We start from the raw sequence: 16,905 nt of genomic DNA, 5'->3' as shown, positions 1-16,905 counted from the left end.
CTTCTACTAACAACATACACAAAGGTCTGATTACACACCTCTCCAAGGGCAATACATTACTCTGGCTGCTGAGCGCACAGAGCACAGCAGTGTGAGGACAGTACAATCCAAGAATATGAATTCATATTAAACAGACTGCAATACCTAACACACCGGGTGACCTGGCTGTGTACCAGGATAGCACTGGGGGTAATTGGGCTAAGTAGGGGCTGCAGGGGGCTATTTCTGTATTTTCGGCCCCATCTCATAATCTTTCTATATAGAGAGAAGAAGAGGAAGCTGCATGTGATCACCGCTCCCACCACCGCGATAGTCATGTGACTATCATCCTGATCCCTACTGCCCGGGGTTACATGGTTATACTGCGGACACATGCACAAAGCCCTGACCTACTTATCCACTTACCTCACCCACTCCTGTACTCAGGACCCCTGCACAGGGACTACATAAGGACAGATAGGTAGGTCTTATAATCCCCATTCACGTCTAAAGCGGACTTTCAATTCCTGGAGAATGTCTCTGGAAACTAAAAGCAGTTTAGCTCCACCCAGTTGTCAGATATATGACAGAAGAGTGCAGAGAAACAACAACTATCTATATGTATCCATCTAGCGATAGATAGTCTATGCTCGGACCCCTTAGCTTAGCTGTCCCTGACAGTCCAAATCCTGGACAATTTCAAGGGTTAGCGCTGAGTTGTGAGTGCAGCTTTGGTGGTGACTGGAGTAGAAGACATAATACAGGCTATAAGAAGCAATGCAGAAGGATCTCAGCTCTGCTACAGAACACAATGGGAAACAGATCTCCTGGCACGGAGATGACTTTACACAGAGGGAGGGGCGTTACAATGTTCTGTATCGGCAGAACAACCCGACAATATGCGGATTAGGAACACAAAGCAGACGGGCCGGGGCGAGCACACAGCACACACTGCAAGCCGAGAGTCAATGTTTGCTCTAAGGGCTGGGAGCCGCATCAACAACCCCAAATCTAGAGGTCGGGAGGGAGGGGGGGTAAGAGTCAAAAATATGCAACCCCCCCTATGCCCTACCTACCACATGTATAACATGTCCAACCCCTAACTCCACAGCTGAAGGCAGATGTGTAACCAAGCTCTCTCTAGGGCTAATAGTTTGTTACAATGTATCAGTGCAGATGGAATGTATCAGTTTGGAATCCTGAGGATTGTCTAGACTGGATGCAAATGTTACAATCCCTCAGCTGTAAGACTATGAGGTATGTACAGGTAGGTACAGAAGGAGTCCGTTCACTGACAGCAAGCAGATTACGGTTATGTCAACCATTGCAGTGACTAAGGACACTGCTCCTGCAGGACACGGATATGTAAAGTGCATCCAGGAGAGGAATATACATCATCATGTAGAGATGCTTCTCCTAATACTTTATAGGTGTCAGTCTTAACTGCTGCACTTGCATTCTATTCAGGACTATAACAAACCAGAGCTCTATGAAAGGGAAAGGTCTACCTATAGATTCTTAACAAGTAAAATATATAGATCCTGGGAAAGCTGGGTGACTACCAATATCGCCAGACATTCTAGCTCAGTTCCATCAAAGTGAAGAACATGATGTGCAATACCGGACATGGCCTAAAGACAAGTGTGGCGCTGTTTTGAAAGAAGATAACCAAGCTTTAGTCATTCTGTATCACCCCTTTAAGCTGTGATATGTAAAAGGGGTGCCGATAATTCGGCTCCAGAAGTGTTAAAGAACTGTAAATCTATCAGGAACATAGGAAAGCTGGGTGAGCACAGAAAAACATGTTGGTTGTGATCCAGCTTTCCCGTGGACAGATACAACTATGATTGGACTCCATATTACTGTGAAGCCGTGTCCAGATGATTTAATACAAGATGTTGTTGGAGACAAAGAGGAAATCTTGAGTGATATAGAGACCGCTGCTACGTAACAACCTCTGGCTGCTGAATGATATAACACAAGCTCCGCCTCCAGCGCACGGGCACTGGGTCTGTGGTTAATCATTTCCTTAAAACGGATGTCTAAACTTTACTCAAAGACACAAGAGGAGCAGGAAAAGAGGCAGAAGACACAGAATAAGTCTGCATCGCCCTGGTCATGGTCCTACATCATTCAGAGGCTGATGTACGATAGGACCCCTTATCCTAAGGACCTCAACTACCCGCACCACGGGTCCTCGTACATGACAAATCTGAAATCGGTTCTGATTGATCTCATCACTAGGACGAGATGGATTCAAAGTCTTACAAAGCCGCCATTATACAAGCCATGTCAGTGGTGCCGCCTCGGGGTATAGGACTGTAACATCCCCTGATTGTATCTCAGCAGACATATAGGGGATTAGAAAACCGGTTTTGCGCCATTTTTTGCTTGTTTACCCTCAGAGTGTAGGACCAATAATAATTCACCCAAATTGTGGCCAGACCGGTGGCTGCCCTACTATAACAAACCCCTAATACTACACGGGGCTGGGACCACCACCTCCATAGTGCAGGGACTGTCCAGGGAGATTATACAGACACAGAGGGCTGGAGGCTACAGATAGCACGTATCATCATCTGCTACAATGTACTCACGCTCTGTGCTCAGGAAGGGGGGGTCTACTCTCATCAGAGGGGGCACAGGTCTGTAAACTGTGAGCTTCACTCCCCAATCTGTGTAATCAGACCTTCATGTATGTTGTTAGTAGCAGCAGAACTGTGAAACATGCAATTATGATGTTCCAGAAGTGCACTGTGGGGGTGTCCTCACACTGCTGTGCCTCTGTGCAGTCAGTATTTGGTATTGTCCCTGAAGAAATGTGTAATAATATCTATGTGCATGTTGTTAGTGGCAGCAGGACTGTGAAATATGCAATTATGTTCCAGGATTGTAACTTTTCCAAGTGCACTGTGGGGGTGTCCTCACACTGCTGTGCTCTGTGCAGTTAGTATTTGTTACTGTCCCTTAAGAAATGTGTAATGATACCTATGGGCATGTTGTTAGTGGCAGCAGGACTGCATTAAATTTGCATTTATATTCAAGGATTGTAGCTTCTCCAAGTACACGGGGGATGTGTCCTCACACTTGTGCTCAGTGCTCTCTGCAGACAGTGTAAGGTATTTTCCATTGAGAGATGTGTAATCATACTGCTGTGTGTGTTGTTAGTAACAGCAGGACTGTGAAATCTGGATTTTTATTCCAGTACTGTAATGTATGGAGAGCTTGTCCTCACACTGCTGTACACTCAGACAGTGTAAGGTATTGTCCCTGGAGATTTGTGTAATAAAATTTTTGTAAATATCTACAGGACTGTGATATATATATATATATATATATATATATATATATATATATATATATATATGGATTTATATTCCAGGATTGCACTGAACTTGTATCCTCACACTGCTGTGCTCTGTGCCCTCTACACTCTATTTAATCTATCAAAGAAGTCTAAGAAATGAGTCCTGCTCCTAGTATTATAAGTCTGTGATATACAAGATTTTATAAGATATTATAAGACCCTACACCAGTGGTGGCGAACCTTTTAGAGACCGAGTGCCCAAAATGCAAACCAGATCCACTTATTTTTTGCAAAGTGCCAACACGGCAATTCTAGCATTAAATTATTAAAATCTTCTTGCTCCGTGCTATACTACAGCTTTCAAGGGTCCTGAGGACACCAATATCGTTGACAGAAGGTGGGAAAATTCAGATTGCCATTGGAGCTTCCCTGAACATGAAAAATTGTGGGGCCAAGAGCAGGAGCTACAATGGCGCCAATGATAATGTGACCCTGTCCTCACCTTCTCTTCCTGCAGTCTCAGGTGGACCAAGATGCTTCATTTTTTGGGCTACTTTGGCCTGTAGGAGGATCCTTCAAGTCCTGTCTGGTGAATTCTGTGCTGGGGCAACAGCCTGAGTGCCCACTGAGAGGGCTTAGAGTGCCACCTCTGGCACCCGTGCCATAGGTTCGCCACCCCTGCCCTACACAAAGTGTTACAACACGCGACCCTCCGAGTTCTGTGATCATTATATAGTTACTCTGGATATGTGCTATAACCACCGTATAAAGTAAGACTTGGATTTTATAATGAGGGGGGATTGGATACTAATAATATGCTGTAATGTGTCACTCGCAACATAGTAGATTCTATTCATGTAACTATAAAACACACAGGAAATCCTGGAGATTATAATAAAGAGGGCACGGACCCCCAACCGTTATACACACCCTAGGGAAATCCGTGTGTCCCTGTCCTGTAATAACTATATAATAGACACTGGATATTGTAATACAGAGAGCTGCCCTCCTGCTAGTAAGAGCTTCATAGCAGTTCATCTACGCAGTACATACCAGATGTAATAACCGTAATGTAATAACCATAGAACCGATTAAAATAAGTGGAAATCTAATACAAACATCCAAATTACTGCCCGAAAAACCTGAGAGCAGAGCTCATTACCAGGACTCCCTGAGGCCGCGTGCACGTGCAGCTTTTGTTGATTCACGTTAACAATGTGTTAACGTGTTACGCAATGTTTACATTATGTTAAACGCCTTGTAAGCACACTGTTAACAAGTTGTACACGGAACTGGAGCGCAGTGTGTGAACGCAGGCTTAGGTTTACTCAAAAAAACACCCAATTTTATACATGAACTATAATAACTATATAATAGAAAAGTTGCGATTATTTCGGGGCTTCTACGTCACAAAACTGATAAATCTCCCCCTATCTATTCGATTATTTGAGAATGAACGTAAAATGATCCGACCACAGAAGTGGGGGTCCTATACAAAGTACAGGGGTCTTTATAGGGGGCGCACCTATAGACGTGCACTGTAATAACTATATAATAGACACAAGGGTGTGACTATAATAAGGAGAGGAAAACTAATACAAAGAACTTCGCAAAGAAGCTGAGAATGTGGCTCTGACTTTAGAACACTGAGCGTAAAAAGCAAATACCAGACTCTATGCCTGTACTGTAATAACTATATAACTAACCTGTAATGTAATAACTATATAACTAACCTGTAGTGTAATAACTATACAACTTACCTGTAATGTAATAACTATATAACTAACCTGTAATGTAATAACTATATAACTAACCTGTAGTGTAATAACTATACAACTTACCTGTAATGTAATAACTATATAACTAACCTGTAGTGTAATAACTATACAACTTACCTGTAATGTAATAACTATATAACTAACCTGTAGTGTAATAACTATACAACTTACCTGTAATGTAATAACTATATAACTAACCTGTAGTGTAATAACTATACAACTTACCTGTAATGTAATAACTATATAACTAACCTGTAGTGTAATAACTATACAACTTACCTGTAATGTAATAACTATATAACTTTGCACAGTATCATAGAAAAGGGGTACAGGGACCCCAATATAGAGCCCATCCTCTGTCTACATGACCCTAGTACAGGGAGAATCAAGGACATTTCCTTGATTTTATAAGAAATGTATCCAAAAAAGTATATGCCTAGACTGTAATAAGGTTATAATAGACATATATTATATATAGGGAGTATAAGGGACTTTTTATAGAGAGAATTCAACGCCACCCATGCACAGGGATGACAATGCACATCCCCCGGGGGATTTTATGATGTAAAGCGCCAGTCTCCACCCCTGTACTGTAATAACTATATAATAGTTATACATTATACAGAGGTAGGGGAAGTGTTATAAAGTGCAGCCCCCGATTCTGAATGATCTTTATGAACAGGGCTGAATTTAATGAGAACCTGTCACCAGGTTTACCCCACTAATCTACCAGCCCCCTTAGGTAGGGGATGGAATGTTGTTTCTAGAATTCCCTCTTGTAAGTCAAGCAAATATGACTCTTCTCACGTCATTTTCACATTAGAGGAGTCAAGTTTAGTGGTTGCAGGGGCAGTGTCATCTTGTCTTCTATAGCACCTAGAAACATGCTGCTGGTGTCATATTAAAGATAAGAATCTCATGTTGCCAATGAAGCTTACAGACAGAGATACAGGCAGCTAAAGATACATTTAGAAATGGAAGCTGCAGGTAAAGATCTATATTTTAACTACCTAAATGTCCAGTTCTGCAGCTTACAAAACTGTTAGCTGAACTGTAGGATCGGAAAGATGAGATTGTTATCTTTAATATGACACAACATGTTTCTAGGTGCTACAGAACAGATGATGGGGTCTTCTGAATTCACTCTACCCCTGCAACCACTAAAATTGACTCATCTCATGTGAATGAGGTGAGAAGAGTCATATTTGTCTGACTTCGAAGGGGAGATTGAATGGGTAAATGGATGAGATTTCACAACAAAAGAGAGAATTCTAGAAATTACATTACATCCCCTACCCGTGGGGCCTTTTAGTTTAGGAGGGTTAAATCCTTGTGACAGAGTCCCTTTAAGAAGTTGGCATCAGTCTCCCATGTCTGTAGTGTAATAACTATATAATAGTCCCAGGGTCAACATCTGCAAAAGAGTTTGTATGTTCTCTCCGTGTTTGCGTGGGTTTCCTCCGGGTCCTTCGGTTTCCTCCCACACTCCAAAACATACTGGTAAGGTGGATTAGATTGTGAGCCCCATTGCGTAATCTTTGGGCACTATATAAATAAGGGAATTATTATTGTTATTATAATCGACAATTAGTGCCAGCAATTAGAACAGAGGAGTTGTTGATGAATTCTGTATGAAAGCGGCCCTTGGCTTATTAGAGGTTAGTTCATGTATATAAAGGACTCCCTGCCTGTACTATAATAACTATATAACAGACAAGGGGAGTGGTAGGGAGCTTTACAGAGCAGAATCCTTTCTGAACGGCAGTGATCATGATGTACGGCTTTCTGAGGGTTGATCCATGACATAAACACCAGTCTGCACACCTGTACTGTAATAACTATATAATAGCTCCTGAGTCCCGGACATTATAATAGAAGGGGTGGTACGGGGTGGGCTTTAATAAAGAGCAGATCCTTTCATGATACGCCATGATGCAGGATCCCTGGCTCATTAGGGGTTAAATCACAAAGTACATACTATAGTCCCCACCTGTGCTGTAATAACTATATTACAGACACATTTTCCAGAGCTCCCCATCTATTATAGTGTTATTACGATACAAGAATGGAACCTGGCGATTACTTTATACATTAACCCTCAGAGCGACAATATAATGACCCCTGTACTCGGGTCACGGTGAAAGGGGTCAATCTTTATAAGTCTCCTTCGCCCCTCCCTCCATATCCTGAGCTCACTGTCTATTATATAGTTATTACATTAGGTCAGGGGGGAGGCAGACTCTAATAAAGAGTGTACCCCACTACACTGACTATTATGTAGTGTCCCCTCACTCTTTAAGGGATAATATACAAAGTAAATATTCATATTCATGAATGCACTGTAATAACTATATAATAGATGCTTAACTTTGCCTGTTATAATGACACTGGGTCTAAACAAAGAGAAGAACCTTTCCTGCATAACTGGATAAGAGTGATCAGGTGTTCCCTGGCTCTTGAAGAGTTAATCTATAAAGTGAAAAACATCCATCTTTATCCCGGTGCTGTAATAAGTATATAATAGACACTGAGTGGTAGATATTACATAAGAGGATGGGGGTAAGGAGACTGTAATTAGGAGCAGACTCCATCCAGTGTGACCCGAGTTCAGGGTCCATCACGTTCCCAGTCTCTTGAAGGGTTAATCCAAGAGGTAAATATCCCTCCTATTACCTGTCCTGTAATATGCATATAATATATTATAAAGGAGGGGGGGGGGTCCTAATACAGAGCAGACCCCTTCCTGCGTAACCAGATTACAGTGATCTGGTGTCACCTGGCTCTCTAAGGGTTAATGCACAAAGTAAACATCCGCCTTCATTCCAGTATTGTAATAACTATATAATAGAGAGGGAGCGCTGTGTTTTATAACATAGGAGGGGCTGGGGGGGGATGTGTAATATAAAGCTGACCCCAGTCCTAATTATATAAGTAAATGAGGTATACTACTCCCTGGCTCTCTAAGGGTTAACGCACAAAGTAAACGTCAAGTCTTTATTCCTGCACTGTAATAACTGTATATAATAGACACTGCGCTCTGCTTATTATAACATAGGAAGGGCTGTAATATAAAGTAGACCCCAGTCTCCATTATATAAGTAAATGGACCATATGCTCCCTGGCTCTCTAAGGGTTAATGCATAAAGTAAATAAGCATATAATGGACGCTGAGCTCTGCTTATTATAACATAGGAAGGTCTAGGGGGGAGTGTAATACAGAGCAGACCCCGGTATACAATATATAAGTAAATGGACATATTGCAGGACTGTGTGGCTCTCTGAGGGTTAACACACAAAGTAAACATCAGTCCTGCACTGTAATAAGCATATAATGGACACTGAGCTCTGCTTATTATAACATAGGAAGGTCTAGGGGGGCTGTAATACAGAGCAGACCCCGGTATACAATGTATAAGTAAATGAGGTAGATTGCAGGCCTGTGTCTCTCTAAGGGTTAATGCACATCCCTGCACTGTAATAAGTATATAATGGACAGTGAGCTGTGCAGGGCTATAATACAGAGCAGAGCCCTCACACTGAGCAGCACGCTGCAGCCTCCCGCCTGGTGTGTAATAAGTATATAATACATGTGTGGTGCACGGGGCCTCCCTCCTCAGGTGTAATAGGTGTGTAATGTCTCACCTGTCCCGGGGGTACGAGGTGCCCGGGCAGCGCCTCTCACCAGATGCCAATCACCGCAGCTACACGGCGCGATACTAACTCTACCAGAGGGCGGGGCCTGCCACAGGGGGAGGGGCGGCGCCCGCACGGGGCATGCCGGGAACTGTAGTCCCGGAGAACTGTGCAGCCTCTGTGACAGAAAAAAAATCTATTATTTCTAATCATGTGGTGAAAATTACAGCTGATGTCAATAAATTATTCAGAAACGTCATCAAAACATCTATATATATATATATATATATATATTTTTTTTTTAAACCTTTACATTTGTTATTTTTGGCCTACAAAAAAAAGAGATACCTGGAAGTAGTTGCACCAATCCATTGGTTTATATATGATGGCGGTGCCATTTTCATCACATTGGCCTTGTTTTTCACATCCGTGGTTCAGTGATTTTTTTCGGATACCTCACAGAGACATTGATTTCTATGGATCTTTTTGTCACTTATCCATGTAAACAATTTCTAAACCAGTCCGTTGTTTTCCGCGGATGCGGATAAAGGACCACAATAGAAGTCTAGGGGTCCACAAATATATTCACTTATGAACCAGGTGTGTTTTTAAAAAGTTTTTTTACTTTTATTTGCGGATGCGGAGATAAAACACAATGGATGAACAATATACACGTCAATGTGAAACCACCCTAAGGGTGAAGACACACATGGCGTTTTTGGGCCGTTTTTGGGCCGTTTTTACTAAGTGCGTTTTCAGATCGTAAAAAACGCATGCGTTAAAAAACGCATCCGTTTTTTAAAAACGCATGCGTTTTTGAAAACGCATGCGTTTTTGTCCGTTTTTCATTGCGCAATTTCGGGAAAACGGACAAAAACGCATGCGTTTTTAAAAAACGGATGCGTTTTTTAACGCATGCGTTTTTAACGATCTGAAAACGCACTTAGTAAAAACGGCCCAAAAACGGCCCAAAAACGGCCCAAAAACGCCATGTGTGTCTTCACCCTAGATGATGCCACCCACACATGGCGTTTTGAACCCGTTTTTAATTAGTCCATTAAAAAACGCATCCGTTTTTGACCAGTTTTATATAAGATAATTGGTCAAACCTGTCAGAAACGGATGCGGTTTTTAACGGACTGCTTAAAAACGGGTTCAAAGTGCCATGTGTGGCATCACCCTTATGGCTCATCGTCACAGTTGCAATGAGTGCTATTATTGGGTTGCATGATTTGCGACCAGATCACGGCCCCCATAGATTTCTATGGGTCCAGGTCACAGCGCACCATAACCATGCCGGGCAGCAACTTGTTCTATACTTTGCCAAATATGTGGCTCCTATAGGCCGCATTCACACGTACCGCTAGGCGTCCGTCATAACGCGACGCTAGCGCACAGGGGGAGGTCCTCGGCCCAAACGCATGCGATTGTTAAGCCGATTCCATGCGTTTCATAGGAAACGCATGTGCGTTCGGACCGAGGACCTCCCCCTGTGAGCTAGCGGCGCGTTATGAACGGACGCCTAGCGGTACGTGTGACCGCGGCCATAGAGTGAGGAGGGGTGAAGAACGCTCAGCTTCCCCCGCCCAGCTCTGTGCTCGCCCAGGATCTGGTCCCAATGAGCACACGGCGTAGGAATGCACTGATAATCTGAATTTTGTGTCTTATTTGGTGGGTTCCTGATGCTCCATTCAATAATAAGTCTACCAGCACCAAACGAGAGCAATATCGCCAAGAAAAAAAACGCATGCTAACATCCGTTTTTCATAACCGATTTTCTTCCGTCTGGCATACGCTTTTCACAGACCCTCATGAACCATAGCCTGAGTAGAGATGAGCAGACCTGTAGTTTTAGATCGGGTTTACCCAATCTTGGCCACGATTAGTAGCAAAGGCGGCAGCGGACCCTCTGTTCAAAAAACGTACAGCAGGCATCCGATTTCACTGTCGAGTGCATCTGCCTTTAGGGAGGGTCGGAAATTGCAAAGCATAGTTCTAGACCCACCGCTCCATCTATTGGTGACAAGGAGACCCCTTATTCTCATGATCGTGGGGGTCCCAGCAGTAGGACTCTCACCAATCAGATTGTTATCCTCTATTGGGTGACTAGAGTGATAACAATCAAACTTGGAACAACCCCTTAAATTGCTATTGATTATCCACACAATAGAGGATGACTGATTGGAGAATGGGGGTAACCAGCGCCCCTAATAAATAGGGCTGTCGGTTGAGCACATATCCTGCAGTTCATTGCGCCGTCCACCAGAGCGTTGGGAATTGCCCATCACAAAGCCGGGCTGTAATAGACGCTCCCGTTTATCTACTTTGAGATATCCCAGCGCAGAATTCTTGCATTTAATCTAACGAGACCCCACTCATCAGACAATGTGCCCCCTGTCCTGTGCTTGGCTCATTACAATCAAACGTAGGTCAGCCCCTTTAAGGGGGGTTAATAAGGTTACACAGGTTTTTTTTTTTTATCTTTGAAATTTTCATATGGAGAACGTCCCCATAACAGTGGGATCAGATGGTTCCTCGGAATGTTTTATTTCTCCAATAATCAGGGGTGCAGGATCAGACTACAGATTGCTTGTTTGTTGTCTGTAACCATGGATACTAATAATTCTGTAGTGTAGATGTATACAATAAGCACAGCCCCCACCTATTTTACATTGTTGTTGTTCAGCAATTGACAAAGGAATACAAAAATGTATGTCGTCATTATGGTGATTCCCATTTCCTCACACTACTGTGGGCCCCCAGGAAAGTGCCACATCCCGACACAGGGTCCGAGGTCTGTATTCAGGGTCTCTGGGATATAATAATTTGTTAGGGGGACCAGGGGTCTGTATTAATTTAAGCAATTCGGTCTGAGGTTTGTAGTCATTTAGGGCATCCACCGTGTTGTATACAGAACATCATCCATCAATGAAGCTGGTTAAGAGCTTATTTTTTGCAAGAGCAGTTGTATTTTCAAAGGGTACCAGTTTGGGGGGGGGGTACGTAAACTTTATTAACCCTTTCTGTAGGAGCAGGGGGGAAATTCTGTTCTGTTTTATGCGTTTAACAATTCGAAATGAGCATAACTGATCAAAAGTATGTGCCCCCTGGTTTTGTTATTATACAGAGTGTAGCATTGCTGGGAGGAATCAGGCATCTGTGATTGGCCAACAAGATCCAGAGAACCCCAAATTTTCCCACACCATCCCTCACAGCAGCTCCTTTAATGTCGGACTGAAGCACAGAGTTTCTTTGTAAATTCAAACACTAGAAAATAAGATTGTGAAATATTATGTCATGCCACCCTCTAGTGGTGACAATGGCTCATTACAACAGATTTCTCCTGAGCGTGAAAAAAAACAAAACACGAAAATTTACCAAAATTAAAAACTTATAAAGAAACATACAACATAAGTAATGGATAGGCACAAAATTTATTAAGAAAATAAGTTAGGCACTGTTTCTTAGCAATACATGGCATATAACGTGCCTGTAAAAAGTATTAGCATCCCCCGATATTTTGGTTTTACAAGGTGGATTTCATGGAGTAATGGCCGAAGGAAGAAACTGGTGGAGACAACTTGGAGGAGACGCTTCCGGGCTGTGCACGTGGTGGCAGTGGTGGTTACACAACAGAAGCCAAAAAAAATACTATAAAAAATATTTATAAATATTTAAATCAAATAAAAAAAAAAAAAAAATGGTGATATTTCTTAAATTAATTTCTATTAAGGGAATGTGAACTTGGATTATTTTTTAACATTTTAAAATAAAAAACAAAAAAGTTACAAAAATTATTGTCAAACAGAAGAAGAAAAAAAAAATACGAACCCCCGATGGCGGCCGCGTCACTCCTCTACAGAAAACCCAGTGAAGAAACAAAAGAATTGAGGAGTCCTCCTGCCCCTCTGTGTGGCCCCCCCAAGGTCTCTGTGTACAGGAGGACTGGTCACATGACTGCTGCAGCCAATCAGGGGGGGGGGGGGGGTTGTTGAATACTTTTTAGAGGTACTAATCCACCAAAACAGTCCAATATCCAGTAATAGTCGCCTTCCGTTACATTGTTGTAGTCATGGCAACACACGCGACTCCCAGATACACACGTATGACCCCTGCCCACTAATGCAGACTCCGTGTTATGCTTATTCCACACCCGGGGTAATACTGGATGATGGGAGTCGGCACTTTGCCTGCGCTCCAGTGTGACACAGTTGACGCCATGATGTCTCCGTGTTGGCAGTACCAATGTGAGGTGGTTTATTCTATATACCTCCGCATACAGGGGGCGCTATTGCACACAGCTGCACGTGTATTGGGAATATATAGATGTGTATATAAGGAGTCTGATGTCCACTGCATAGAATGTCGGAATCCTGGGATTATTTTTGTCAGGAATTCCGTGGAATGTTCTTTTTTTTGTCTCTTCCTCTGGTGCAGATTCTTCTCATTGCTTCTTGGGAGCTTCCACCATAATCACCGGCCACATCCCGAAGAGGAACTACATGGAAGGAAGAGCGGGATCAATAGAGGAATAATCATGCACATCCCTGTTCTCTCTAAGCTACATGTGATACATGAGCGTTCTACCTGATCATAGGGAGAACTGTGCAGTCATACAGAGAGCTGCACAGTTCTCTCTAGCACCTCCCTGTAGTCATCTTTATGTTTAGTACAGGGAGGGAACAGGATAAAAAGCAGAATAACCAGGCATATCTGTGTACTTATAGATCATTTAAGCCTTCTCTTTCTTTACTATCATGGATTCTGCACTTTCCCTTTTTTGGCAGAATTACTCCCCTCCCATTAGTGACCAGATCAGGTACTTACCTTCACCTTGGGCCGGTATTTAAGGTAAAGAGTCCGTGTGTATAAGCTGCAAGAGACAAAATCTAGTTAGAAGAGGGGATCAACATCCTACACCCAGATTATTAGATATCCTCAGAACCGGACCACCTGAACATTTACAGGTGACTGCTGCCTGACCCGATAGTAAGTCCCGTTCTACAAAGCTCAGTATCCAGTGTCAGCGGGGTATGACTGCCTAGACCCTAGCTATCACAAGTATCTCTCCAGGGACAATATAAAACACAGGCTGCAGAGAGCACAGAGCACAGCAGTGAGAGGACACGCCTTCAATGCACTTGGAGAAGTTACAATCCGGGAAAATAAATCCATATATCACAGTCCTGCTGCTACTAACATACACGAAGGTCTGATTACACATTGCAGCCAGTATTATGTGTTTATCCCGAGAGCAGAGAGCACAGAGCACAGCAGTGTGAGGACATAACACTGGCTGTGCTCTGTATGGTCACAGCTGCTGACGGGTTCCATTAAGTTTCTGCCAATTCTTCCAAGGCAGGAAGATGAAGACTCTACTCACCTAAACAAGATGTGCAGGTAGGAGCCCAGTCCTGTCAGTATGTGCCACCAGGCGTGGAACTGCGTCACCGCCCCGAGGACAGGAGGCATCTTCTGTCTGACATCCCTGTACAATGACAGAAACAACACGCGTGAGAGAAACAGTCACTATGACATGTGGGCGACCACCAGATAGGTAGGTACATATAGTTCCCTCACAGTCACTCTCTGTATATGATGTAGGCACAGATGGTGCTCCCTCCCAGTCTGTCTGTCTATAAATAGACTGGGAGGGAGTACTATCTGTACCTATATCATCTAGAGGGAGAGAGACTGAGGGAGTACTATCTGCACCTTTATCATATACAGAGAGAGAGACTGGGAGGGAGTACTATCTGTACCTATATCATCTAGAGGGAGAGAGACTGAGGGAGTACTATCTGTACCTTTATCATATACAGAGAGAGAGAGACTGGGAGGGAGTACTATCTGAACCTATATCATCTAGAGGGAGAGAGACTGAGGGAGCACTATCTGTACCTTTATCATATACAGAGAGAGAGACTGGGAGGGAGTACTATCTGAACCTATATCCTATTTAGAGAGAGAGCGAGAGACTGGGAGGGAGCACTATCTGTTACTACATCATATATGGAGAGAGAGAGACGGAGGGAGCACTATCTGTTACTACATCATATATGGAGAGAGAGAGACTGGGAGGGAGTACTATCTGTACCTATATCCTCTCTCTCTCCATATATGATGTAGTAACAGATGGAGAGAGACTGGGAGGGAGCACTATCTGTTACTACATCATATATGGAGAGAGAGAGGATATAGGTACAGATAGTACTCCCTCCCAGTCTCTCTCTCTCCATATATGATGTAGTAACAGATAGTGCTCCCTCCCAGTCTCTCGCTCTCTCTCTAAATAGGATATAGGTTCAGATAGTACTCCCTCCCAGTCTCTCTCTCTGTATATGATAAAGGTACAGATAGTGCTCCCTCAGTCTCTCTCCCTCTAGATGATAAAGGTACAGATAGTACTCCCTCCCAGTCTCTCTCTCAATACATGTTGTAGTAACAGATAGTACTCCCTCCCTATCTCTCTCTCTCCATATATGATGAAATAACAGATAGTACTCCCTCACAGTCTCTCTCCCTCTAGATGATATAGGTACAGATAGTATTCCCTCGCAGTCTCTCTCCATACATGATGTAGTAACAGATAGTACTCCCTCACAGTCTCTCTCCCTCTAGATGATATAGGTACAGATAGTACTCCCTCCCAGTCTCTCTCCATACATGATGTAGTAACAGATAGTACTCCCTCACAGTCTCTCTCCCTCTAGATGATATAGGTACAGATAGTACTCCCTCGCAGTCTCTCTCCATACATGATGTAGTAACAGATAGTACTCCCTCACAGTCTCTCTCCATACATGATGTAGTAACAGATAGTACTCCCTCACAGTCTCTCTCCCTCTAGATGATATATGTACAGATAGTACTCCCTCCCTATCTCTCTCTCTCCATATATGATGCAGTAACAGATAGTACTCCCTCACAGTCTCTCCCCCTCTAGATGATGTAGGTACAAATAATACTCTCTCCCAGTCCATATTTCTGAATTTGATGTAGGTACAGATAGAACTGCTTCCCAATCTCTCTGTAAGAACAGATATTACTCCCTCCTAGCCTCTTGGTCTCTATCAGGGCTAAAAAGCACATCCAATTTCATTGTTTAAATGCTCTAAGCACAGATAGTGTTGCTTTCCTGTATTTTTATGTAAATGGTCTAGGTGCATATAATATTGCTTCAATTCAGGTTTCTGGAATAATGTATGTATAGACAGCTCCGTCTTCCTACTGCCTTTCTGTCTTCAAATATTTACTGTCCCTATCTAGTCGTAAAGCCGACTGTAGGCACAGACAGAACTGTCTCCCTGTCTCTCTCTGTTAATCAAAGCAAATATGGTGCAATTTCCCCATCTCCTAAATTATACAAGGAGGGAATGTTACTTACACCCTCCACCCATTCCTTACCTCCAGGTATCACAGAAAATGTTGTCCACATTCCACAGCAAAAATCCAACTAAAAACACCCCCAGAGAGGTGTAAGCCAGACCCCTCAGCCAGGGGTACACCCTGCAAGACAACGGGGGGCAATCAGAAGCAAAGAAACACATTCAGTATAATGACCCTTGCCCCTTACCCCTGACATATAGAGGACTGTCCACCAGGGGGCAAGGTTTGCTGTGATAAAGATGTCACAAGGAAATGACATAGGATTTTACCAGTCATGTCACAGACATCAAGGAGAGGGACGTCATGGTGTGTAAATAGCAACTGTGTCACATCCAGACCATCACAAAATACTGAAGTAGTAAAACACTAATTGGAAAGTTAACGGCTGCTCCCTCCCACTAACAGCGCCACACCGGACCATGGTGGAGCTGGTATTGCATTGCAGCTCTGATAGACAGAGATAAATGGAGCAGAGTTGTAATACCACACATGGCCATGGAGAGGAGCTGTTTTTGGAAGAAAGCAGCCACGGTTTTAAAAACCTGCACAACCCCTTTAAGTCCCTACTTAAAGAGCTTGTCCATTAGTCAGGTAACTTGATACTAAGGGAATGGAGAAATAAGAAGAGGCACCAAAGTGCAATCGGAGCACGGTGCATAGAAAACAATGGGGAAGGGCAGAGAGGAACAGAGGGAGAATGATGGGGGGGGGGGGATACGTGTATAGAGACAATGGGGGTCATTTACTAAGGGCCCGATTCGCGGTTTCCCGACGTGTTACCCGAATATTTCCGATTTGCGCCGATTTTGCCTGTATTGC

At 43.3% G+C, this 16,905-nt stretch overlaps 2 protein-coding genes across 3 annotated transcripts in view; both read right to left on the bottom strand.

Annotated features, from left to right (window-relative positions):
• Positions 1-8,855, bottom strand: part of CAPN5 (calpain 5) — a 55,333-nt gene extending 46,478 nt beyond the window's left edge. Inside the window, exon 1 of one of the 2 annotated variants that reach the window (XM_072133937.1) lies at positions 8,707-8,855. The gene's annotated coding sequence lies outside the window, so the exon portion shown is untranslated. Of the gene's footprint in view, positions 1-405; positions 430-8,706 lie in introns of those variants that run through there. The other variant, XM_072133938.1, reaches the window with a different exon arrangement.
• Positions 8,856-12,112: 3,257 nt separating this feature from the next.
• Positions 12,113-16,905, bottom strand: part of ACER3 (alkaline ceramidase 3) — a 30,859-nt gene continuing 26,066 nt past the window's right edge. The window contains exons 8-11 of the mRNA XM_072133936.1: positions 16,105-16,206; positions 14,081-14,185; positions 13,525-13,570; positions 12,113-13,195 (exon numbers count right to left, since the gene is read on the bottom strand). Of these exons, the coding sequence (XP_071990037.1) occupies positions 13,142-13,195; positions 13,525-13,570; positions 14,081-14,185; positions 16,105-16,206 (307 nt within the window). The 3' untranslated portion in view covers positions 12,113-13,141. The remainder of the gene's footprint in view (positions 13,196-13,524; positions 13,571-14,080; positions 14,186-16,104; positions 16,207-16,905) is intronic.

Source organism: Engystomops pustulosus, chromosome 2 (assembly GCF_040894005.1).
Source record: "Engystomops pustulosus chromosome 2, aEngPut4.maternal, whole genome shotgun sequence".
NCBI classification, from domain to species: domain Eukaryota; kingdom Metazoa; phylum Chordata; class Amphibia; order Anura; family Leptodactylidae; genus Engystomops; species Engystomops pustulosus.
Note: the sequence above shows the minus strand (reverse complement) of the source record. Positions and strands in the feature narration are given on the sequence as shown.